Source organism: Apostichopus japonicus, chromosome 20 (assembly GCF_037975245.1).
Source record: "Apostichopus japonicus isolate 1M-3 chromosome 20, ASM3797524v1, whole genome shotgun sequence".
Lineage (NCBI taxonomy): Eukaryota > Metazoa > Echinodermata > Holothuroidea > Aspidochirotida > Stichopodidae > Apostichopus > Apostichopus japonicus.
In genome coordinates, this window is record NC_092580.1 from 28889658 (window position 1) to 28917385 (window position 27728).

At 36.7% G+C, this 27728-nt stretch overlaps 2 protein-coding genes across 4 annotated transcripts in view; one reads left to right on the forward strand and one right to left on the reverse strand.

The window, feature by feature from the left end:
• Nucleotides 1-2086, forward strand: part of LOC139962179 (sodium- and chloride-dependent GABA transporter 2-like) — a 35859-nt gene extending 33773 nt beyond the window's left edge. For both annotated transcript variants that reach the window (XM_071962154.1, XM_071962155.1), the window contains exons 10-12: nt 237-440; nt 1044-1214; nt 1834-2086. In XM_071962154.1, coding sequence (XP_071818255.1) covers nt 237-440; nt 1044-1214; nt 1834-2028 — 570 coding nt within the window. In that variant the 3' untranslated portion in view covers nt 2029-2086. The remainder of the gene's footprint in view (nt 1-236; nt 441-1043; nt 1215-1833) is intronic.
• Nucleotides 2087-8781: 6695 nt separating this feature from the next.
• Nucleotides 8782-27728, reverse strand: part of LOC139962180 (sodium- and chloride-dependent GABA transporter 1-like) — a 36191-nt gene continuing 17244 nt past the window's right edge. For both annotated transcript variants that reach the window (XM_071962157.1, XM_071962156.1), the window contains 10 exons: nt 25833-26088; nt 24552-24684; nt 23975-24109; nt 22679-22782; nt 21330-21454; nt 20180-20292; nt 18889-19023; nt 18016-18219; nt 17504-17674; nt 8782-15660 (listed from right to left, as the gene is read on the reverse strand). In XM_071962157.1, coding sequence (XP_071818258.1) covers nt 15424-15660; nt 17504-17674; nt 18016-18219; nt 18889-19023; nt 20180-20292; nt 21330-21454; nt 22679-22782; nt 23975-24109; nt 24552-24684; nt 25833-26088 — 1613 coding nt within the window. In that variant the 3' untranslated portion in view covers nt 8782-15423. The remainder of the gene's footprint in view (nt 15661-17503; nt 17675-18015; nt 18220-18888; nt 19024-20179; nt 20293-21329; nt 21455-22678; nt 22783-23974; nt 24110-24551; nt 24685-25832; nt 26089-27728) is intronic.

Consider the following 27728-nt stretch of genomic DNA (forward strand, 5'->3'; position numbering starts at 1 on the left):
GATTGTATTTATGGTTCAAAGTTGTCTCATTTAAAATCACATCCTTCCTTCCTTATTTTCTGTTTCGATATTTGCTGCATGACTATTCACATTCAGGAGAAGTGACGCCATAAGCGTTTTAAGAAAAACAACCTCCTTTTCCATTCTAAAATAGTTGAAGAAATATTTTTTTTTAAATATCGCTTTAGAACAAACATCAAATCCACACCTCACCCCCTGTTTGTTTTTCTTGATAGGGAGGAATGTATATTTTCCAACTATTTGATTCTTACGGAGCCAGTGGTTTCTGCCTACTATGGATTGCTACTTGGGAGTGCGCAGCAGTTGCCTGGGGATACGGTGTGAAAAAGTTTTATAAAAATGTCTCCGATATGTTGGGTTTTACTCCAGGCTGGTATTTCCCAGTTTGTTGGGTCTTCGTTTCGCCAGTCGTGAGTTTTGTAAGTATTTTTATAATCTTTTTCTTGTAATGTCTTTCATTCAGGAAGAATTTGCTTCCAATTTAAAAAGCCAATCACAAACCTGTTACATTTTGATCTCATTTCACTGTGGGCCTTCGCTGTATTCCAGATCCACAATGCACTTGTTCGCACAACTAGATCGATAATTACAAGAACAATGAAAAAACAAAACTCTTTTGCTAATTCCCCGTTTTTATTTTAGCCAGATTTTGAAAATATTCGGCAGCATTTATATTACTTAATATCCATAATTATTCTTGCTTTTTCCTTTGTGTATGTATGTAGCTATGATGGTATGTTTTACGGTTAAATAAATTTCAGCATACTTATCTCGCAATAATAAAATAAATACATAAATAATAAGTAAATCAAAAGTGGCAAAGAACAGACACGAATGTGAAGACTATGTCAAAGGTCAAAAGGACACCGACACTGGAATTTTTCCGTTACGTTTAATGTTCTATAATTTATGCAACAGTTAATGTCAAAGGTCAAAGGACATCAACACTGGAACTATTCCGTTTCGTCTATATGTTCTATAATTGATGTAACAGTTAATTTACAGATTTGTTCGTTTTGCAGGGTATCTTCCTGTTCAGTTTGATTGATTATCAACCTGCTACTTATGGCGAAGACTACTACTATCCCGTCTGGGGCAACATCATTGGTTGGATCTTGGCTATCATTTCAATGCACTGGCTACCATCTTACGCCCTCTATTTGTTCTTGATAACTCCGGGATCTCTCAGAGAGGTAAGCAATATTAGAAATTGCATCACGTTGCATTTTTCTTTTACCCTGTGTACTAGGCTACATTATATAAATACAAATATACGATTCATCAAATGTTTCTTTTTGTAAATTCGTTTTAAATACCCAGCATAACCAGTTTTAATAGTTGATGTCCCAAACAAACGTCTACTTTTAATACAAGAATCGGGGCGATCACACTCCACCGATAGTGATTATATGAATTTATCGACCATTACGTAACGTTTTTTCTTCCTTCCTGATGACATCTCATGAATGGCTTAGTAATAGAGATGGGCTACTTATAGCGGTGACGGAACTCTGTTGTAAAATTTAAAAAATAAAATAAAATATGAATTAAAAAGTTGAAAAATGAGGGGAAAAAATGTATTTAAAGTACAAATTTCTTGAAAAACACAACAACACAGAAAACCAAACCTATAATACATTGTAGCCACTGCATGCACAGATGATTTATTGTGTTGGAACATTTTGCGATAACTTTGTGGTTTGCCCCCTCGAACATGCCGGAATACACCATTATACTTGCGCCCCCCCCCCCCCTCCTTCGCCTCTGGTTATACGCCAAAGATTTCAACCTTTTGTACCTTTTGCTCCTCAGCGCTGGGATATTTTGAAGCAGCCTACAATATTCCCACAGGACGATAGTGCCGCGGTAACCATTTCCGTTACAAATTCATCCGAAAGTGGGTCGTCGACGAATGTATCCAAACCACCTACTTACTCGAGCGCCACCGAACATGAAGCTTACGAGAACACAGCTTTTGAAAAAGAGGAAGAAAAAACGCAATTTTGATTTGAAGAGTTAATTAAACAATATACAAAAAAAAGGAAAGGTAACAACAGTCAAACAACAATAAAAGGAACCAAACAGATTTGGTGTAAAAGAATATCAAAGCATATATATACGGGTGGACTTTTAACTCAGAGTTTGCGCCAAAAAGTGTCATTTTGTTTTTTTATGTCAAGTTATATAGGCCTTATTTTAATTCGACAATACAGAGACGATATGGCATACAATAATGCCAACAGCATTGGAGGGCTGAGCGAAGACTAAGTCAAAACCCAGTCTGTGTAAAGCCAATGAGAGATATATACTTGAAATACTAGAGATTTTTGTTACTGTAAACGTGAGTTCATCATTCCTTTAAAAAGAACGGCATCGTTCTTACGTCACTGCGATGCTGATTTGATTGCCGTGAATACGATCTTTTTAATAGAACGAACGAGTGTTCTTATTCGAAATTCGACGTGTGGAAATGCGTAGATGCGCGAGCGCGTGGAACTGAAAGTTATATATATATATATATATATATATATATATATATATATATATATATATATATATATATATATATATGCGTGTGTATATATATACTTCTGTAGGAATATCAGCAAAGTGTGTTTAAGTAGATGAGTACAATGACTGAGGTATCTGTAATAGACCAAAAATATACACCTACCATTTATAGCATCAGAAAAAGATTTCTGGCAAGATAAATATATTATATCAATATAATTGAAATTACTTCAATTTTAGTTAAGTTCAAGTGGTTAAGGAGTAAGATGGCTGGACTAAGTTTCACCGGCAAAATAAACAACAAAACCATTTTTGTTAACATTTTTGGTACGAATACTTCGGTGTATTGAAAATGAAAATGTTCCAGATAAAAAAAAGATGGGATATCATGGATTCACCATTGTGCCTGAATGCATTACTGCTTCATACATGGAAAACTTTCATGTTTACTCGAATTATTATGTTAATGTAAGGAGGACTGGTATGCCGTTCATTGAAATGGATTGGTAATTGGAGGGGGGTTGATGTAGAGGGATAAGGGGGGGTGGGGTAACAGTGGATGAGAGAAGGAGACAGAGTGTATAGGGGATGTAGTAAGGGAGGCGGGTAATTTTCTCAATGGTTAGTAATCATCACGCTCTTAATCTAAAAAAATTGAAAATATCAATTTTTCTATCTGGGTTTTCACTCTATACTACGCAGAATAAAATTTGGCCAATTTAGCTCCTATAGATCGTAAAAGCACTAACACGTGGAGAAGTTAAAGTGACAAGGACGTCACACTTTTATAAGAGCGATAGTCACTCCTCTAAAAGAGCGAAAACACCTGAGCACTCTCAAAGAGTGAATTTCTTTGGAATTAAGAGTGTATAGGTATAATGCAAACATTATTTGGGGTTTCCTCTCTCCTTTACTTTTGTGGATATGAGAGAATAGAGTGGCGTTGTTCAAATATTATTATCAAGAGGACATTGAATAAAAAGAAGTCCATCGCCTGTAGTCATTACAATCAGATCTTCCTGCCATAAGTTAAGGCAAGTGTAAATAAAATTGTAATAAAAAATGTACATAATTATACATTCAAATCGAGAGAAGAGTTCATTTCAAAACGAGAAGAAAATCAATCGATGTAAAATGAGTTCTTTATTTTTTTTATTTAAAAAGTTTAACAAAACGAAACAAAAGAGATAATATTGTATTGTTTCTGTAGGATTATTTTTGGGTAATAGCTTGGTAACAATAATTTCAGAGGATGATATTAATCATGCACTAACATGTCGTATGGATTGACAAGTGGGCGTGTCCATGGTAATGAGGATCATAATAGTTAGAAGGTCATATTTTGAATTTGCAAAATTAAATAAGGTGTAAAAGAAGTTTTTTCAAGTGTAAAGCTTAACGAATGCCGTTTTCTTGTTTGAATTGAGTTCATGTGGGGTGTGTGGATAAGAGGGGGGGGGGGGTGGTAGCCGGGCAAACAAACGTAAATGTATATTAGATGGCTAAACATTTGATGCATTCGACGTTAATCCGACAATTTTCCCATTTTGGCTTCAAAGTTATTCCCTTTTAATCGTAAGTGTAATTCATTGTTGCTTATTTCAATCATTTCAGGCAGAACCACTGTATAACACAATATTTATAGTAATTTTCCCGTTGAACATATTGACCCATGTTTTGTGACAATGAAATTGGCTCCGAAGTGAAAAAAGAAAGAAATCCAAGGTATTGAAGTTAAATTTCGAGTTTCATTCTGTTTGGATAATTAGTTATTTCATTAATATCGCCACCAATATTGAAGTATATGTTACCGTACTACACAACGTAAACTAATGTTGTTAGTATGTATGGTCCACAGTCAAGTTCTATTATTCGTACAGTAGGGAACGATACAATTTTTGTTGGTTTTTCGAAGTTCCAGTACCAAAGTAGTTCAACATCCATTGTTTTATTCAAAGAATGGAAGCCTTTGTTTCTATTATATATATTAACATTTCTTTCCCTTTCTTTGTATAAACAAAAATGACGTAAATGTATCTTTTCAAATAAACTAAAATAAAAGAAAAGCTGTTTAATTAATCGAATCGAAAACTCCACACATATAACCAACCATGTATTTGGACTATGGTGAGAAAGTGAGAAATGGAGGTAAAACGGGGAAATATCTGTCTTTGGGTACAAAAACAGGGACGTCGAGAGAAGTGGGGGGGGGGGGGGAGGGGCAGGGGAGAGGATCCAAGCGAGGATGGGGAGAATTAAGGGGAGGTCTTTTCTGTTGACTATCGTCCATATCATGTTCAATACAACACTTTTCCTTTTTTTTAATTTTGATTCTACGTTTTAGTATATTTACTGCGTTGTAAATATTTTGTCACAAATATATTGTGTTCCAAATGGCAACTTTGAAGCAGTTTAGCTTAAGATATGCCGTCTGAACTAGGATCAACACCTAAGCACGCCAAATAAATTTAACAAAAAAAAAGAAGATATATAATAATATAGTTTTATTGATTTTAGCCGAACTGTCTGCATTGCTAAGCGTATATAGCACCTCTTTACTGCGGCCTGTATTGTAAGATCTTCCAATTCAAAGGAAGAGCTTCTCTTGTTCAAATCTTCGAGGAAAAATTGCTTGAAGAATAAATATCCATGATAAAAAGAAAGAAATATTTCTTGAGGATTGGATTAGCGTTTTATTTTCAGATCAGCTGGATTAACAGTTACTATTCATTGTACATCATGTATAATATGACAAAATGATTAATAATCTTGAAATTTATGAAAAGAGAATTTTGTTAACATTTTTCGTTTGCTTTATTTTGCTTTATTTTAAATACAATGGTAAAGCAAATACAAAAAAAAGGTAAAAACAATATAGTTAATCAGTCTTATCGTGTGTCATTTTGTTTTCTGTCTTTTAACTAAAATATTAAGAAGTGAAAGAGGTACTGTACATAGCACTGTACATAATAACCATACATAACTGTACGTATTAACTAATAGATAGTTAAAATTATTAAAATTAATATTTGACGATAGCGTCCCATTTAGCACATGATATTCGAACAATGCTGTCAGAATAAAGCAATACCTTCGAAAATGTTTGTGGTTTATTCTGAAGGGATAAAACATCACAAAACTGTCTCAAAGTTGTCAGAAATATTTTCAAATATCATGTTAAGCTTTCCCTTAAACCAGATATACAATATGGCGAACGTGTGTCTATACTGAAAAACCCTGTCATTTCTTTACGCAGATGGAGCGTAATCGTGACGTCATAATTTGTTGCTTTGTCACAATATGCAATAAAATAGGGTGCGTTTGTAGGCAAAAGCTTGTTGCCCTTGGTGATGCATAACCAAAATTCAACATATACATAGGCCCTTTAATATTGAGGACGCTATATACTATTGTAAAATTTCCATTGGGAAACGGATTTAAATTTTAAGACTCTTGCAGCATATTTGACAGCATTAAATATTTGCTAACTTTATGCAATCTGTGATTAGGATATCATAATATTAGTTAACTTTATATGCTCTGGTTTCTGGTACCAGGCAAACAGAAATATAATTATTGATAGACGACAGGTATATAATTAAAACAACATACTAACATCTGTTCTTTAAATGATATATTTAACATGAGCTGAGTATAGGATGTGAGGGAACGTTAAGGTTCGCATAGCCCATGTAGGCTTAACCGTTCGTTTTACATCTGTAGGCAACTTACAGACCCTGCGCTACTATATTAATCGTTTCAAAACCACGAAATAAACCTGAATTCCTTTTTAGAATCCTTTAAAATCCGTGTACTTGAATAAATTTTAATTGTAAGTGTATTTGCTATAGACTAGACCAAATAACGGAAGTGGACAGTGACCCGGAAGTAAGGTCAGGTTTTCAGCGGTAATAGTAACGAGCTTACTTTGTATCGCGGATGGTGCAGTGTGATTGTAGGGCGAAGACAGGTAAATATTTTCGCTCTTCGTTTCACAAACTTAGAAGGTACTTTTCCAGATAGCTCCGAGCGGAGCGTAAAAACACAAAACAACTAGAGCACCAATGGCGCAGATCTAATAACCTATATATTCTAAAGTCTAAACCATGCCACTGGAGAACGCCATGGATTGAAATAAGTTGGAGCCCTGGTACCCATATAAAGAAACAGTATTTTTAAGTGCATATCTATAGTGAACACTGCACAATACAATCTTTAGAAAGCTTTGTAGTGTTTCTCGGATAATAATCCGTATTGACCCCTAGGTGACCCTTGACCCATAGTTTGTGTAAAAACAATACACACGATTCATTATGACAAACCCTTTTAACTGTTCAATAGTTACATTGCACAGCAACATTTGGACGCAATCGGACATCAAATGAAGCAGGAAGAGATAAATGAATGAATGAAATTGACGTTTTGACCATTGGTTACCTTAATTGACCTTTGACATTTAGACCACTTCCCCAGGATCATTGTGCTGATGTTTCATATCAGGATATAGGCATTCCTGCTACATAGATTTCAATCGGAAATGACTCTTATGTGCATTGATTAATATATGCCCTACAAAATGACCCATCAGACGGTACAGTAGCTCATACCAGAAGGAGCAAATGCTAACAGTGATCTATTTTTACCCCAAATGACTCCTAAATGACCTTACAATTCCCGAACATGACATTAGAGCCACTTCCAAGTTTGAAGAAGATCTATTTATATTTGAGGGAGAAGAAGCATTGGTGGTGTATTTTGAAACAATGGCCCCCAAAGACCCCTAAATGACATAGTATGACCTTAAATCCTGAATACCATGTGTGCCACTACTTAACGATTACTGTGAACAAGTTTCAAGAAGATCCATTGCTATTTGTGGGAGGAGAAGCGTTTTTGGTATTTTCAGACAATGACCTGTAGTGACCCCTACATGACCTTTGACCAAACATGTTCACCCACAACTGATGGCCCACCACCCAGTGATCATCGTGACCGACTTTCGTAACAATCCGACATACAATTTACGCATAGGATAAGTTTAAGCAATTTTGAATAGATAAGACTAACAGATAGACAGACCGATGTCGATTGCCAATAGCTCACACCAGCGTGCTCTGCTGGTATGAGTTAAAAACAGCCATAGCGCCACCACCTCCGTTTGAGCCATAGTCAGCCAAAAATGTGGGGTTCTCCTTTTCCCCCCTCCCCAATACTTAATTACCACAAGATGTCTGAATGTAAATAAAAATAAAAGGCAATTGAAATTTTATACTTTGCAGGTTTGTAGAGGTTGTGTTTCTTTACATGTTAACACCACACGTAGTTATAATGTTGGAGCAAAACATCGTACGCAAGTCGACAATATATCGGTTTTGATTTGGTGTTAATGAAGGGTAATGGACCCCATGGCTCAGGGCCCCCTGTAACGAGACACAAGAAACCATAAGATATTTTCACCAGACTAATCTTCCAGACGACGTCATGTGTTCTCAGTCTGCGTTTGCTAGCCGTGACTTTCACGTGTACAGAAAGTGAAGAAAGGGTGTTAGCCTGAGTAAACACACCAGACGGCTCTGTACAAGGTCGTCAGAATGCCAGTTGGTGATATCATGCCCACATCTGCTTCCATAAATCAAACACATACGAAGCATATGTGCAAATGAGTTATACAGATTTGATAATGGTTTTAGAGTTCAATGCAAACCGTTTCCTGTGTAACTGCGGTGCATGTGTGAGAACGGGGGGGGGGGGGGGGGGGTAAAATTAAGCTGTTCACCGTTCTCCTGTTTAGAACACGGAGCTGGCTGAACGAGACTAATGTTGAACCAGCCTTTATCGCCACATGATGTTACTTCATAGTAGTTACATCCATTTGTCTTTGACCTATGTTGACCATAAATGACCTTTAACCCCCAAAAGGAACAAAAATTGATCTTGTATTAAGTAAGGTGGATCTGCCTACCACGTATGAAGTTCATGCGTGCTTCCCTATGTGAGTTATCGTGTTAAAGAAAGTTTTCAGACTCTGACATTTGACCTCCTTCAACTTCGACAGATTCTTGTACTTTTTGAGTTACCACATTTACAACTAGGTTTTTAACCAGGGAGTTGTTATGGAACAACTCCCTGGTTGCACATATACACAGACACACACCATCACCAACGCATAGGTTCCATTTTGACTTGGGCAAAGAATCAATAATAGTTAACACGAAATTACAACAAAAAGACACCACTGACAACAGAAAATGTAAAAAGATGATACTAACTCTTTAATGATCTGGCTCATCAATGAAATATAGCCACAATAGAACATTTAAAAACAGCTGTAAATCATGTGACTTTCCACATATAACATTTGTTTCTCTTCACATGTAACGAAAAAGAAAAGGTCGGTCTTACGCAAAGGAACAAGCCACTGCAAACTGATGCAAACCTTGAAACAATAAAGTTAGAGATATATGGTTCGTGACATTACGAAGCTTACACAGATCCAACCATCGTCATTGGTCTATGAAATTCGAGATACTTTTTAAGAAAAAGTCGCCCAGGATAGAACTTGGGCACGAAACCAACGTACCGAACGACTGATCCGCTCTCAACCCCATGGCAGTCCCCTTGCATCGGGACTGTGACTGTGTGATCATCGCCGGGTGTGCATCACCATTCCCCTCGAAAGAGAACAGATATCACACATGATCTCAGCCAAAAGGCCGAGAAGCGACATTCGAGATATCCGTGACGAATAATTTCTCCAATGTTTTAACATCTGTGAGATATCAAAGGCTTTAATGTTCATTTCATAGCCAAAAGTGTAGACTTGAGTACGGCCTAAATATGACGTCATAGTGCCAAATATTGCTACAATTCGTAATAGCTTTCATTCTTTCTTTTATTACAATAGTTTGGTGGAAGGGCTTTGCAAATGCTAAATAAAATATATTCAATTTCATAACATGACATGTTAATGGCTTTAGTTTCAACAATAATACCACTAATATGACATGCCAAATATAACATCAGATACTTACAGAAAATCCTAGACGCGACTTTTATCCTACGATTATTATTATTATGCACACGACACGGGCCCCGGAATTCGGGCGATTTATTGGCTAAATGCCAGTTGATTTTGCTGTGTGTCAGAGGCTACAGACTTTAAGAAATCAAACACATGGTAAGTTGGTTAACAATCACCAGTTAAATGATGGGCATGGTATCTTTACCTACCGTAATCGCTGTATGTTACTGCTCACTACATATCAGCACATTTTATTTGGCTGATCCCAAAAGCCCGTACTAAATATGATGGTTGGGTTTGCGTCTTCTTTTCAAAAACACAAATAAAAAAGACAGAAATATAAAAAAGTATGATTGTTTTGGAGAATAGAAGAAAATATTTTACGCGGTAATTGTGGGATGATAGGAATCGTATGCATATAAATTTAATTGATATGAACAAAATCTTTTACCTTACATTCTTGGACAAAAAAAAAAAAACTGCTCCTGGAATAAAATAGAAGCCCCATATTTACAGATGCCACTGTACCAATCAGGAAAAAAAAAACAAATTCTACAGATTAAGAAGATTGACATCAACAATATATATATTACATTCTGGGACAATGAATGAACACTTGCCTCTTTTAATGATTGGAATAAGCTAAAAAACATATTAACTTAAAAAAAAAAAACAAGAAAATTTAACGCCAAGAACAGGAGAGGTTTTTGCAACCTAACTAACGTGACATTAAGAAACAACATTCAATCGGTGAATAATGCCACTGTAACAATCGGATAGAAACTTTCTGTAGATTTATAAGAAGTTCGGCATCAACAATAGTTTACATTCCTGGAAAATGAACCAACAGCTGCATCTTATAATGATTGGAAAAAGATAATTACAACCCATATTAACTTTGATTAACGCAAAAAGCAAATTGAAGTGTGACCAAATAACTTTAAGAATATAACACACTATACATATATTTACATTGGAAGGACATGTGCGTTGCTTTCAAGACAAACTCGGCCGAAATTGAAGCTAGGCCTAAATGATGTCACATCAACCTTCTTCAGCTCGAAATGTTAGAGCAAATCTAAATCAGTATAACAAGTACGTACGTTGCAAGAGACTATAAACGGTTATCATTAAAGGGTGTGAAGACTCGCCCACAAAGAAACGTCTCGTGCCGGTAATCTGACCTAGTTTCGAATGAGATGTAACAGCAGTGTTAAACACCACCATCGATCCCAGAAAATACACACACAGATTGCTACCGTCGGTAATTAGACACTAGTGTACAGTTAATACATACAGCTACGGTCAATACCCACAACACAGTGTACATAACAACGATGGACATCTCAGGTCTAGAAAAAAGATAACAAAGTTTCACGTTTCATTACTGTCTACATTTTGTAGCGACAAGTAGAAAACTTCACTTGCAAGCAACGGAAAGTTAACTTTTTCAGAGCGCGGCACGCGGTTTGGGGCGAGTCTTCAATGCCTTTAAAGGCTGCATTCATGTAGTCGGTTATCGCATATTAAGAACTATATTAAGGACTATTCAGATAATTAAAAACAAGGTCCACATTTACAGTGATGACAGGGTGAGGGGAACGGGGAGGGGGCAGGCCCCCAAATATTTCTCTGCGCCCCAAACAGGTCAGCATTTTCAAAATTAAATCGGTTCTGCCTGGAAACGTTTTGCCCCTCCCCTCTTCGAAGCACTCGTACTGATTGTGCAGTGTGAATAGTATCCTTGTCCCAACCAGAATGAAAAAAGGTTATAGGAATTGTTCGTACTGCCAGTACGAGTGCTTTGATGCATGATACGAGAGGACAGTATGAAGTGTTGTAAGCATTGGAAAGTATCCCAACTGGCTGAACGAACTCATACTATAACTATATATATATAACTATATATATAACTATATATATATAACTATATATCACTATATATATAACTATCTATATAACTATATATATCACTATATATATCACTATATATATATATAGCCCACCTCTCCACCCAAAGGAAGAAGAACAAAAATAGTCAAGCACAAAAACATTTTGAAATCATGTGTAGAAAATGTTTGCACATGTGCTTATGCTTATGATTGATGATGTTTTGATAAAAGTTTCTCTATTTTTTTTTTTTTTTAAAGAACGTTTTGAATTTTTCATATTGGTCAAATAACACCAAATTCAGTAACAGAAGTATGTATCTCGATAAAAGGTCTATTACCATCCTCTTTGTTCAATAATTTACACGTATTTTGTCGAATTTTCTGCAATGCCAAATGTAGAGAAGCAGCTTGTTACGGTCATCGTCGTAAATGATCTTGTTGGTGCGATTCGTGAATCTTGAATTGCATTTATTTTATTCTTGTCCAGCAGGTGCAAAACTCGGCGAAAGAGATTAACGAGATTAACATATTAAATTAGTGTCTTCGTAACATTCCAAGATCAGGTTTTTCACTTGCCTTTCACATTGGAAGAAATGTTTATTCATGATATGCCATTGTTCTGCTCTTCAGTTTCATTCTATGTGGCAAATGTACACTCTCATGAAAAAAACGATAATAATAATAATTAAAATTTAATAATAATTATTAAATAATAATAATAATAATTAAAAATTTAAAAACAATTGACCCACTTGATGGTAACGTAGAAGACGGAATATATTTTTGTTTATATATATTTTCTTTATGAATTTTTGTATAATATGGTAATGAGTAGAGACGTCTAAACAATATTTAATTTGTCTTGTTATGTTTATGCATGAATACTTTTTCAACTGTTCGTATTGCCAGTTTCCGATACACGTATTCTACTTTTGACCTTGTTGACATTCATGTGGCTATGGAAGACATTTGGAATTGATCGTCTTCTTGAAAAACCATGTTTTGTACCCTTTTCTGGCTAAAAGACATTTTTTACATAGCAATTGTAAAAACAAGTGTGATGAAAGAAATATTCTTGAAAACTGAAAATGGTCGTGCACTGCAGTAATTAGATACCCATATTGCATTTAGACCAAAACGCTTTTTATTGTTTTTCTTCTATATATATAATATCTCATCATCGGTTAATCAAATTGGTCAAGAAATGATACTAGGAAGCATTTAATCATCCTTCTTCACGTCATACAAACCAAAACGCAAACTATCAATCGCAAGCAATTTCAGACTTTTAGAGAGAAGAATACATTGTAATATATTCACAACCAGAAAGTCAGTTTGCGATTACCTTGCCTTTACAATGTGCTCAAAGTTCAGAATAACTATATGATTGATGTAGAGCAAGTGAGTTAAATTTGTCCAAGATTTTATGTGAGAACCAGAAGCGATCAGATATTTCATTATTAAAGCAAGACTATCAACTCTCTGAAGCAGATTTCATTTCCTGGATGACTATGTTTCGTTGAAGATAATATATAGCCCCTTCACAGAACTAAACTGAACTTGACCAAACTATGTTCCCCCAAATCCATAGCATTGGAGAATTCACAGATCAATTGCAGCTTTAATCTTGGAATTACCATGTTTAAAAGGTTCAGACCTTGATACCTGTTGACCTCATGTGACCTTTGACCGCTACAAATTTTCAATGGATCTATATACAAAGTATGAAGTTCAAGAAAGACGTACTTCTTGAGTTATCGTGTCTACAAGATTTTCAGACTTTGGCTTAAATATTGACCGAAAATGAACTTTGACCTGGACCGATTTCAATATGGTTCTTGTACTCACCAAGGTGGATCTGCATATCATGTATGAAGTTCAATGAAGATGTACTTGTTTAGTTATCGTGTTACAAAGTTTTCAGACTTTTACCTCTGTTGACCCCAAATTACCATTGAACTTCACAGAACACATAGGGTTATTTTACTTTGAGTTACGGTGTTTACAAGCAAGTGTCACATACACACACAAACGCCATCACCATCGCATAGATTCCTTCTGCGTCCGGCAAGGAATACAACTAGGGTAGCATTTTAAATAATGGTGATGTATTTGGTAGTTTTGAAATGGTCAAAATTAGTGAAAAGTTTTAAATATATTTTTTCCTTTTGTGTTACAATACTGTGAATAAAGCATGACAATATGCTCATCTTTAAGTCAAACTTTACTACTATGCGTCGTGTCTCTAAGAACCAACGCATCCAAGGTGACCATTTTGTAATTTGTTCAAACAGCTCTCTGAGGATTTTTCGCCTTAATTTTCTATACAGACTCGGTTTGACTGTACAATATTAGTACAGTATTAAGTATAGGGAATGCCCTTTAAATAAGCACATTTACCCCTGATGCAGAGAGATATAACACTATCCTTTGATCAAAAATATTAATATTCCTTCATATATATGTCTCCATATAGTTATTGGATACACCCGTTCGTTTGTCCATTAACAGTGCGAAATATTTCAGAATGGCATTTTTATAAAATATTCACCTTGTCAGCCTTCATGCACATTTTCTGGCAGCAATGACAAATTTCTTAACCACTGCGGAAAACACCTTTTTTTTATATACAATAATTTCGAAGGTGATCAAACTTTTGAAATATTACAGAACAGACTATTATTCCGATGCCTGTACGATCACTCAAAGGAGGCATGCAATCTGAATATTCAAAAGGTTAGTTACAAGGAAACCAACGAAATTCAACGAGAGAAAACTTGAATAAGACCCTCGTAGGCAGCCTTAATCGTGCACAGCTCTGACGATGAACCATCGAGCACTCAGTTTAACAGTATTTCCCGTACCTTTACCGGACAGCTGATCTGCTTGAGCAAGCCCTGTTTTGATGTAGTCACTTTCAGAATGTCCAAGATAGAAAAGTCTAACTTGGAATAAAGGTTCCATGTTTGTCAAATTCATAGCGATTATCTGTATGCCGACATTTGCAAATGTTTCTATTGACACAATTGTCGAGAGATAGAAAACGCTGCAACAAAATACTTCAATCTAACGCAGACGTCTCGTGTAACTGTTCCCAGTTATTTTCTCCACCTTGACTGAATGATGGACTTAACAGACTATAAGTTCCCACATATAGGTAGTAGTTCTGCTACTTGCCTGCGTAATTGTTTGGGCATCAACGTACCTCTATCAGGCGACTCCAGGATAATGATCAAACCCTTGTCATCAGGTTGATTGTTCTGATCACAACACAAAACAACTTTCCATAATGGCGTGTGCCGTTCGCTTGAGTTAATCACAAGACCTGAGATTGATACAAAGCCCACAAGTGTATCCTAGCAACACGAAAATGCATGACTTGCGTTTTCCCGATACATGGCCAACTCCAACTCCACACCATCAACTGGAACTTGCTCAAGCTTGATGAATCTCAATATGCCACAATTTTGTAACACTCATCCCAAGGGGGGGGGGGGGTAGACCATACCCCTACTTATGTGCCTGATGTTACGTGTCCATCAACAAGCAACATGATCACATTGTAAAAGAGCCAAGTTGATCTCAGTAGTAGCATCTCACAAGTGTGAACAAGTCTGGAAACTAAGTCTCTAATTTTCAGCGTTGGATTGTTCCATTTATTTATGACGGGCAATTTAGTTGTAGTTGTGTAAAACACTCTTACTAATGGTACTCCAAATTAATTTAAATAAGAAAAGGGATGTGTAGCGTCGTTCTCAAAATAAGTTGAGAACGACAAACAACTTTGCCACTGTACAGTAAGTAGTACCCTTTATAAATAAATGGAACAATCCGTGGATATAACGGTGTCATTGGAATGTTAGCTCCTCAAACTGTGTTCATCTATCCCACGGAAGTTACGGCCATGAAGAGTCTCATTATAACAACTTTCGCGTAACCGGTATAGTATACAATACTTTACCTATACGCTTGTTGGAATCACCTAACAAAGAAGGGATTTTCGTAAGCTTGTTTCACATGATCTGGTAGTTTAGATTGATCACTTTCCTTTCGAATGAAACCATTCGTCGACGAGGTTTGATCTGCCGTCGTCATTTGAAGTTCCATTGTATTAGCATTAGGTCCTCCGATGCCTCCGTCTACGGTAGGTAGCAGGTTACCAGGATCGATGCGTATTGCAGGCGAGATCTGGGGATAACTCACGTGAAGCCAGCGCTATGAAAAATATAAATTAAAACAAGACATGGAAATACCTATAAAAAGGGTGTAAGCAAAGAACTACACAGGCAGACATGAAGAGAGGTGCGCGTATGGAGGGTGGGGGGGGGGGGAGCTGTCAGCACCGGGTCAATTAGGGGGAAATATATAGAACTGGAAAAATGGGAAGAATAGTGTGGCATTTTCATAATTAAGGAGAGAAACAAAGGGTGACATTTATCCCAAGGGCCCTCATGTGAAATTATCTTAACATTTACATAACGTTAGTGCATTGGATCAACTAGTGTGCAATCGTCGACGTCATGTACGCAACGCCAGCTTTATGTGACGTTATTTGCATATGACAAGATGGAAACATGAATTTAAGTAATGGTTTCATTGTTATGATTTAGCACTAAGCAATGCGCCAACGACTTTTCGATTTACATTAACCGAACTCATGGTTATCTTTTGATATATATATATATATATGTAATTTGGGACGGAAAGGGTTATAACCGACCGTTTATAGAGCAAACTGCATTTCTAAAGGTATGAATAACGAGTTTTATTTATAACGTTTCTTTAATTTCTCGTTTTCATAAAGTGTTATAATACGAGTCTACCTCCCAACCTACTCACAGCAAATCTTCCCCGACATATGTAATTCTGCTAGGTATGTTCTTGACTAAATAGAGGGCTTAAGTTTCGAATCTAACCCATCTGTTACTTCATTTGCTCTCATGGTTTTATCTCTAGTTTCCAATTGTGGTAAACTAAGAGGCTTTCATTTCTCTCTCTCGACGAAATATTTGATCAGTGACCATAGATTGGTATTTACTTTGGATTGGTGTTTCTTCATCACAGCGACAAAATGGGACTAATGTAATTCCCTTTGTGTAGGGAACAAACATTTCCACACGGCATTGTAGCGATTTCAATTCCAGGATATCAAGTAATGGTTTGCGTAAAAAAACAAGTGATCTATCATTTAAATGTTAAGAAGTTGAGTTTGAAAACGTCGATAATTTCAACAACTGTTCACACATTATAATCAATTAAACTAAGTAAAGATGCATTAAGTCTAAAACGAGATATTCTTCAATCAGATTTTCTCTCTCTCTCTTGTTTGGTCGACAAGGCTTACAACCTTTCACAAAAGTGGACAGAGAGACATAAAGATATGACATTAATAATAGATGAGTCCTCAGTAACGGTTTTAAATTAGACAGACTTTATAACTTCTCTAGTTTGGCGAGGCAGACAAACCGAAAAGGACGAAGATCGTATGAAATGTGGCTACAGTAAAAAAATGTCAGAAATGAAAGTTCACGCGGTGAGCTGGAATGTAGCAGTGTAAAAGGACTTTACAATTGGGGGGTGGGAGTGGGGGGGGGGGGGGAAAGGGCATGAATGCATTTGAATGGTAGAGGAAGAACGTTTTAACTTTCATACGTGGTTAAGAAGGAAGCCATTGCTAGGTGCGAAAACTAAAATTAATAACAGACGTGGCCTGTGAAAGAAGTCGAGTCACCGAGCGCTGAATACGTTGCAGATTTAATTTCTTGACGATTTGGGAGGCCATATAGCAAGTCACAACTATTGTCCAAACTGGAGGACACAAATGTATTCACAAGCGTTTCCGTTTCTTAGTGAACCTAATGGTTATGTATTTAACCAATTTTGAGATGTTGACTTACTTAATAGATGTTACTAAAAGATGTTATCACTAGGCTTTTAATGAAGTCCAAAGTGTACTTGGGTACACACTCTGCAGATTGTCAACGTAGAACATGAAACTTAAGTAGACGTGTTGAGGAAATGGGTCATTCAATGTTATAATATAGTCATTGGTACTCACCTTCCTGATAGATCCTTTCGCATGAATGTAGGTCCACGCACCGAACGAGAGCACCCATTGGATGACAGCAATCGCCATCAATAAACCGATTGCTTGGCCGATGGGCGGATAATAATAATGAGAACCGTATTTAGCCGGCTGATAATCTGCTATACTGAAAACGAATATACCCTGAAAAGACAAATAAACATGATGATATTTGTTAATTTTGGTTCTAAAGTAAGAGACATGGAAACTGGCTTGTTTGAACAAAGTCGTTTTACATCGTATTTAATGTAAACGTGAATATATACTATTCTTATTAACTGAGATGAGACATGAAGAACGTTGAATAACAAAAAGCAAAGATCGTTCATAAATTCCCCCAAAAAATGATGACACAAACAAAGCCAATTATGTGGAGACCAAATGAAACTTTTGGAACTAGATGGAACTAGTATCATTGAAGTATTAGTCTGGCATCATGTAATTTATTTACTAAACACTATGGGATTAAGAAAACATAATCTTACCCCACTAATAGCAGGCGTTAGTAAGGCCCAAGCAACGACCCAATATCTTCCTGGTTCAAACCCAAGCATGACCGATATTTCTCGATAAAATCGTTTGATACCGTAACCGTATGAGATACAGATGCACTCCCACGTTGCAACCCAAAGTAGACACATTCCGCTTGCTCCATACGAATCATATAACTGCAGCACATAGATGCCTCCCTGTTAAAAAACAAAATCATGTTATCTTATTGTAAGAATTCCGATTCATGTATAGAGTGAAGATATTAGATGTGGCTAAGGGTAAATACAATGACATTATAATACAACGAATTTTGTAACACGTGTGTAATACAAAGCAAAACATATCATAACACAAAGCGATATGAGTTTAAGCTAATCCTACCTGACTAACTTATGTAAGCGTGTTACATAGACATACATTTTCTTGGTGCAGGATGATCCAAGATTAGCACTAATTACACATTAGAATCTTAGGATATTGTATAAACATAAATTGGTGATGTACGATGTTCCCACATGAAAAGCTAATTGGACACGTCACTGTAATGTCAGCGTGCCTCATAGACATATGTAGTGGGTAATTTCAAATGAAAAGCTAACTGCAAACAAACCCTCTACAATATGGCATGATCTTAAATGGACAACGTTTGCTCTGCCAACATAGGCTCCTAAATTACAGTCTGTGGAATACTATACTTAATAATATTGCTCTCCTGAAGGTTGCCGTTCGGACACAAGGTTATAACTGGAAAAACGACTGCACGGCACATTGAGGCATTAACGTTCGACATATACATCATACAATGTAAGGTGACTGGGGTCATTTCTTACATTTCTTAAAACAAAACCATGTATAGTCTGGCGTACCTGTGTGATGCATGGTATCCCAAGTAGACACCCGATTCCACATATACCCAACAGCAATAACTTCCTTCTTTTACGTAGATTATACTGTGGAAATTCATCCATTATTGACGTCACAATGCCTTCCAAAACACAGAACTGGTGATACGCAGGGGGAACAAATTTCGAAAGGAAATGTTGATGATGATGTTATACAATGTACATGTAAATTTTTCTTGATATTAGATTGTGCGTAACTTTCCTTTATCCTTTTTGAACCCAATGATATACCGTAAAGGATATACCGTATGTATACCAATACACCGATATACCGTATTATACAACACCTAATTATATTCCGGCCATTTGATTGGTCAATTGCTCGTCGATTGCATGCAAATTCCGCTCTATTGCACGCTATGATGATAGAACCATGCGTTATGCTTTTTTGATAGCACTTTTTTCAATGGTAAGAGGGTAGAGAAACCTGTCTGTTCAAAACAATCTATTGCATGAGTGCATTTTACATCCAATTATATCCAAATTTGAAGGTGTTGTATAAAACAAATAATGAATGGTTTCCATTCGTGCAATAGTGCAAATATTTCATGAGTTGAAAGATGTAATTTGTTCCATTCAACTCGGCTGCGCCTCGTTGAATGGAACATTCCATCTTTCAACTCATGAAATATTTGCACAATTGCACTCATAACCATTCATTATTTGTATATTAATACCAATACAACGATATATACTAATTAACCAATATACCAATGATATATACCGAAAATGTCAAAACCGGATTAGAACTGAACGGACTTCTGGAAGCGATAGATATGACGGAAGCTGATTAATGAGCTATATCAGTGCCAGGTATTATATTAACTGTTGGTAGCATGAGACGGGATATGGGGAGGGGGTAGGGGGGTGTACAGGGCGTTGGAGCCATCACATAGTGCCCTTTCTCAATAAAAAAAAGGGTTTTTATGATACTACAGTTTTGGTACAAAGTAAATTTGTACATTCTTGTAATTAAGAAGACTCATGATCTCTTTTTGCTGTTAATTAAAAAATGAAATTTGATCAATATTGTTCTTTTGTTGAACAAGATGACCTTTTTTGGCGAAACGTTTTGAAGTGGTTTGCCACCTCAAATCAAAAGTCACATATCCCGCTGTCCTTCCACAGTTGGGCCCTGGCCTTAGATTGAGCCCTCGTTCGCCACCTATGGTTTTATAAGTAGATCAGTTCACACCAGACACATAAGAGACATACAATAGTTAACTATACTGGTCAGTAATACATGTTAACCTACCTGTGTATTCAAACCGAGCATAAGCAACATAGCGAAGAAGATAATAGAGAAAGCAAACGACCCAGGGATGGTCTGCACAGCTGTTGGGTAGGACACGAAGGTCAGACCAGGTCCTGCAAGTAAAATGGACCGATCGTGATGAAATACCGTTCTTCACTAATTTGACTTCACATACTCAGTCCCCTTAATCGTCGGCACCGTCATTGACTTCACCATTTAGCCTGAGTGGGCCACCTCTCTATATATATATATATACCAATGGATGAATTGCTATCGTACATATAGGGATGTACTAGTGGTTACCATTGATGTCCACATATGATAATATCATGTAGAGTAAATGACCCACTGTGCATGGCTTTCGTTCCTTTTGTATGTTACATCAATATATACAACATCATGTAATCTAAATCTATACACTATGCTATACACTATCTTAAATTGATACGGTCGCATTGTTGGCAGAGGTAGATTCTGTCTATACAATGATATCGCAAAGAACCAAGGAGCTACTTTATAGTCGTTCTTTCACAGATTGCCACTATCAAAAATCATCCCTTTTTTTTAAACATTAACCTTATAAATAACAGTGCATCTAATATTGACACATGACTATCACACTGTGAACAAAAGCTTTATTATGAAATCAAAAATATTAACAGTGACATATTTTCTTTGGTGAGGGGGGGGGGCGTACGGGGTGGGGAGGGAGAGGAGGTGTCTTTTATACATTACATTAATGACCTTCATCGGTTTTTCTTCACGCTATCCTACAGGATCGTCTATAGTAACTTGATCAACTTAAAGAGTAAAACTCGAAAGATGTCAATCCAAAAATGTTAAAATATCGTCCATTAATAACCAACATCGCCTTCTCTTTAATTCATATTCATATGTTTCGGCTTTTTCCTAAACATCTAGTGGAATCTGAATCTGAACCTATCGAACTTTCTCGAAACTCCGAAAAATATCGTCTAGTCAGCTTTTATTATTGTTTTTCATTCTTATACAATCGTGTGTTTTTTTCAACATTCATGCAGCGGGGTGGCTTCTTCATTGTGAATTGGTGAATTAACATCATACTGTGATGGAAATTCGGATCGATATGTGGTCCAAAAAACCGGTACAAGTTTCAACCTTCATATATTACCTTCATCGACAACATCCTCTACTTCAACATTGAGCTGGTGGGCCATGTACCCTAGCACAGAAAACGTCACAAATCCAGCGTACAAACTCGTACATGCGTTTACCGTGCCGACAATTACAGTATCCCTATTGTAAAAGTGAGAGAGCAAAAAAAGGGTAAAAGTCATATGTCACAGTTGATGAAAAGTTCATAGCAAGGAACATAACATGTCCTCAATCTTATTGTCACATACCACTCCTCCTATCAAATAAACGTTTGGTATAAGGTAAAGGATATCAAAATAAGAACGGTCTAACGGACGGAATCGTTGTCAATTAAACCGAATGGGATAACAATTGGTATAAAACATACGAGACACATCTTGAATATTTTGGAAGCGATGTAAATAATGTCCATCTTGTATCTATGATAAACGACGCTATAGAGAGAAAACTAGAAGTCTTGGTACTGGACAATTTTATTCCTTCTCAACCTTTCTACAACAAAAAAGAGAAAGTGAGAGACATATACAATACCGAGATCATTTCATGGTCTGATCATTTGTGACCTAACCCTAATTTAGAACATTTAACAGATTAGACTTAACCTATCACCTTGTTACGAATGTGTGGGCATAATAGTTAGGGCGGCAGCGGGTGCAATATGCTCTTGCTCAATATGGTTTTTTTTCAGGTAAAAATGTTGACAGGTGATTGCTATTCATAAACTTTTGAACTCCTTAACAACCTAAAGCAGCAGTGGAACAGATTATACAAGACAATGTGTGTCCTGGTAAACGTGATACTGCGTGATTAGTGCAATGTTGTCGATATAGCAATATAGAGATAACATAAGCAACAGGCAGACATGTGCCTTCCGCCTTCTGTTCGTATCTCACCCCTCACCATATACTTCATGTAAATCGTCTACGGAAAGCAAGGCATGGGGAAGAGCGAAACAGACAAAGTTCAGTGCTTTGTGTTGCATTGTTGATAGAGAATCGCATCATGAATTGCACTTCAGTGCAGGGGGGTAGGAGCCGGGTGGCACTGGGGCACGTGCCCCCCCCCCCCCACTTTTGCGAAATAGCAAATGAAATGTGCCCTTTGATGAAGAACTGTCTTTTGGATATTTAAGCCTTTGTTCATTTTAATATTTTATTTTAATTAATCACCTGCACCATACAGTAATAGTATTGATAGCATACTAACACATCATATATCTTTAAGTGATATGACCGGTGTGTATCAGTTTATAGCATAACCAGTGGTGGTTGTGGAATGAGAAAATGCCCCTCTGATGTTGTGCCGCCCCCACTTTTGGAAGCTTCCTAACCCCTGCTTCAGTGATAATGTTGGACACCTACTCACATGAGGCAGTTATTCTTGACATCATTGTAACTTCCCAGTGATATCAGAGAACCGACACCGACACCGTAGGAGAAAAATATTTGGGTAGCAGCATCCACCCAAACCTTGAGAAGAAGAAGAAGAAAAAGGAGAACGGAACATCACATGACAGGTGGAAAATAAGAAGATGTTTGAACAATTCTGCCGACAAAATGATGAGTTCAATCATATTAAAAAGACGACCACAAACATGGTAAATTGTAAATATTTTTTACCTCTCATAATACATAAAAATATGAATTGATGTAATTGTGGTTGTAACATAACTGTATTCTTCTAGTGTTAGTCCTCACTATTAACCGGACTATTGCATAATTTGGATAAAACATATTCCTGTATAGATGTAAACTATTCCAACAGTTGAAATTATTGTAAACAATGACGTAACTTGACACAGCCAAGAATTTACCGTTATGTTACTTTAACAATATACTTATATATCAGAGCCTGATAATTGTAGTTCATACTGAACGTGGACAAAAATAATGTTTGAAGTGCCCGTTGGATCTATGACGTAATCTGTCTACATAACTGTTTAACAGACTGCATTCAGGTTTGGCAATGCTCCGAGACACCCAGACAAACTTTTGACCTTTCAGTCAGAATAATCCTGGCATTCCGGCTCTGAGACTTGTGTGTCAGATGCTTAATAGTTTATGTCTAGGCATGTTTCGCCCATGTGTACAATGGATGATGACATATGGTCTGATATGCTCTTATCTGAACCGATTCCTTTTCACAGACCGAATGTCTGATCAAAATTTGCAGGAAACTAGATGCACCTCCCCGAGTCAACTCAGGGTATACCATTCGCCACCCTTACCATGCCTGTGCTACCTCCAGCAACTGTTATATCACCAAGATGATGCAAAACCTATGACACATAACAATATTTCAAAAAAACATAAATGGCTTTATTTCCTTTGACCTGCTTTGGTATCACAGGCTGTATACATTTATTCTTATCTTGCAATGTGCAACGACTTGTTTTTTAAGTACCACCCTCATCGGATTTGAGAAGCATTCCAAGTTGAACAGACAGATAAAAAGTCATGCAGTAATTAATTCAGAAGGTCGGATAGAATGACATTGATACATAATATATTGGTACAGTATAGCTACGTCGTATATTGGTTGAGTATCGACTTCATCTCAGCACGATAGTGTCGATCCCTATACAGACAGCAATTATGACTTTGGTCTGTCTTGCTTTCACTGTATATGACAACAATGTTTAACAATGACTTCATCACTTACCGTTGGCGATGTTAGTTTCCCCCATGTCGGTGTAATAAAGTAATAGATTCCCTTTCCTGCCCCTGGTAATGTTGCTCCACGAACCAGTAAAATGGTTAGGATGATGTAAGGACATAAAGCAGTGACATACACGATCTGAAAAGCGAGAAATACGGGTAACACCGGTCAGTGTAGTTTTAAAAAACCAGGTCAACGGTTGAAGTATACGGTGACAACATCAAATGCTGGGAAGAACCTTGCAATGTCTGCACTTTAGGTAACTTTAAGTGCCGTGCATCTATTCTACTTTGATTAAAACCTTCAGATATAGAACGCTCAACTTATGTTAAATGTTACTACCAAGAGATGCGAAAGACTCTTTTTTTGGGAGGGGGGGGGGGGGGCAAATGAGCCACGTATCTATTTGAAAGGAAATTTGCAGAATAATGGATTAATTGAACAAATATGTTTTTTATCTTCAAACGTGAAAGCAAGGGATTTATACTCTGTTGGTGGATAACAGTGGACAATAATAGCTTTCAAATTAGTCTTAAACTCTCTTATATTGGTTGGTCCAATTGTTGTAGCTTGAACTAACCTTTCCTGTTTGCTTAACTCCTCTGCATATACAAACATAGCACAATGCCCAAGCTAAGACTAGACATCCCAGGAGTTCCCATCGTATATTTCCGATGTCATCGATCCCGCTACTTACTTCCAAAACACGTTTCCTAGAAAATATAGAGGTAAATATCGATTGGTAAAACAGAAAAAAATGCTCTTCAAATTGATGTCGGTCAAAGGTGATATCGAACGAGGCGAAAAAACAAAAGGCATTCTTCCATCTCGTGTAACGCTCTATGGTAATTTTGTTTTTCTATTAAACTGATAAACTATGGCTACATTTTAAAATTATCATATCTTATTGGTTAGTGTTACATCACGTTGTTCTAAGAACAATATCGAACGATTGAACTTGATATAAAAAAGGACAAAGTTCGTAAGGTTGAGGGTTTTTCGTTTAGACTTATCTCTTCCCATCGGTTCTCAAATAGCTCATGTATTTACATATAAACACAATAAAAAGAATGTATACTTAGACAGAATTTCGATAAAGAAGAACTGAATATCAAGTTGTGCCGAATGGAGCAGTACACGAGTGTGGATAGTCTCGAAAAAAAAAAACACAAAACAATGAGGCCTACACATAAGCAAAGTTTTATGTAACAAATCTCTTTGTTCCTTAATTTCCTTTTTCTTTGATGGAAATTAGGTTTTACGAATATAATCCGCATCTTCATTACCACATAAATGCTTATAATGCTTAATGATCACATTCGTAATACTAGCTGGGTGAGTTTCATGATTACACCCCCCACCCCCCCCGCCCACCCCCCGCTCCGCTTCCCAAATGTTTATTTTAATCGATTCATCTAAATAATATCATAGAGAGGGAGCATCCGTACTGAGGAATCTACCATCTTGCAAACTTGTGTAAAAGTAAGTTGGCCTGACGTTTCGATCCTAGCAGGATCTTCTTCAGAGGCTAAATGAAGAAGATCCTGAAGAAGATCCTGCTAGGATCGAAACGTCAGGCCAACTTACTTTTACACATTCTATTACACAGGCTCTCTAGTGGATAAGCAGTTTGCTAACAGTTTTATTTTATTTTGATCTTGCAAACTTAATTCCACATATATATATATATACATCCATTCGAGGATAAAGACACAAAAATGATATACAATAATGAAGAAGAAGAAGATTAAATTGTACAGAAGATGAGCCCCAATCTGTAAACAAGTTTGTTTAAAGTCACGTCATGTTATATATGGCAATGTAATGTACTATATCTCAAATCGATCATCTTAATACTTACTCCCAAAACTGTTGAGCAGGAGATTGTCCAAATATGTTTGGAACTAATGATCCATTTTTGGAGATGAAGAATCCCACAGTCACATTCTCTTGAAGGGTTGGGTCGTTACAATATTCATCCGTCCAGTATCCAAGGCAATCTCCCCAAGGGAGCTTTGTTGTGAATGAGGAAAAGAGGAAAAAGAATGCCCAGCTACAGATCACTATGTAGTAAGTGCAAAAGAATATCGCTACCGTTAACGCACTGTAGCCAATCCCTGTTGGGGGAGAAAAAAAGAGGGTTTAAAGTAGGCTAGATATTGGTACCTGTATTTAAGCTTTCATCTAAAGAGGAAACTAATATTTCTAAAAGCATTAGTCAAGAACTCGTTCGGTACTCCATTGAAATACAGTTTACAAAAAAATATGTCAACAAATAAAGTCAAGTTTGAGACGAGACATGATGGTAACGACAGCAACCCTTTAACGACGTTGTCCACTTTTGTCAGACAATAATATGGTCACACCGCAACAAAGATGAAAAATTTATTTTCGAAGCCTGCTGGTGAACATAATAAATTACCAAAAACAATTACAACTTAATAAAAAGGACAATAAAATGAAATTCGCATGCTAAACGTAACCAAGGTAACCATACAGCATTGTAGTGAAAATTGTGACGACATTAGGAATTAAATGAGTACCAGAGCATCTGTCAATTATGACGCCGGTGGTAAATACCAGTAACAAGATTTCCCATTTGATGACTTCCTGTCCTATCCTGGTACAATGACATGAATATAGGTTACTTTAGAGTATATATCGGAGATACAGTTGGCCGAGTGGAACAACTTCATATCCTTGCATTTGCGACACGTTGCATCCTGAGTCTGTGTGCACCATGTGTTCAAACGATCGGACGAATGGTGTTATAAATCATTCTTATAGAATCATCACAAAAATCAAGCAGCAATCGCATGGGAACACTTCCGCGAAAATGAATGCAAATTGCAAATGTTCATGTGAAAGTATTGTCCCAAATTATCAATTATTTCCAAATCATTCACTATTGATCTCCCTTAAAATAAAATCACGGTTCGCACAAAGTAATCCACCACCGGTTTTATATTCATATTCTCAGTTGCAGAAATTTGCATCGATATGTTGCGAGATAAACATTGAAATTTTTCCAGACAATGCTAAGATTGGAAGAGCCAATCCATCAATTTTCCATAGTACACCGTAATCGTTGTGAGTACTTCAAGAGTGCACAAAATATGATTAAGAGTAGTGCAAATGTGAATTATTTTAAGACTGATATAACTGAGGGATATGAATATGCAGCATTGTAGTAATATTTGCTTTCATATCTCTCTTGTCATCTGTATTTTGCCGGGCGGGGGTGGGGGTTATCACCTGGTACCAAGGTTGTGATTTAAAAGTAACAAGGTGTGATCATATCATATGAAAATATTTTGGATTACCTTTTTGTATGTTTTGCTTTGCTTTTTAACCTCGGAATGGGTAGGATTCCGACACTATCAACAAGGGGATGTTAAGTAGAATAGTTGATGAAATTTGCGAATTATGAATAACAGAATTACGATAAGAAAACAAGTGAATGTGCGTGAGGAGCGGAGGAGAAGGGAACATCATAAACAAGTGAAGGAAGACGGGGAGGAGGAGGAGGAGAAATAACGGCATAAAACATGCGAAAGAGAGGTTATGAAAAATGCAAGTAACATACTGCAGGCATAATGTTCGCAGTCATAATGTTCTGTAGGCCTATTGTCGACATAACCGCCTGTGGCATTGATGCGACAAATAAGTGGGAGGGAACCAAGACTACCCAACCCCAGTGCCGCGGCTCTGTAAGGGCAAGTGGGTATAGAGATGTCATTGATATGCCTTCAGTTTC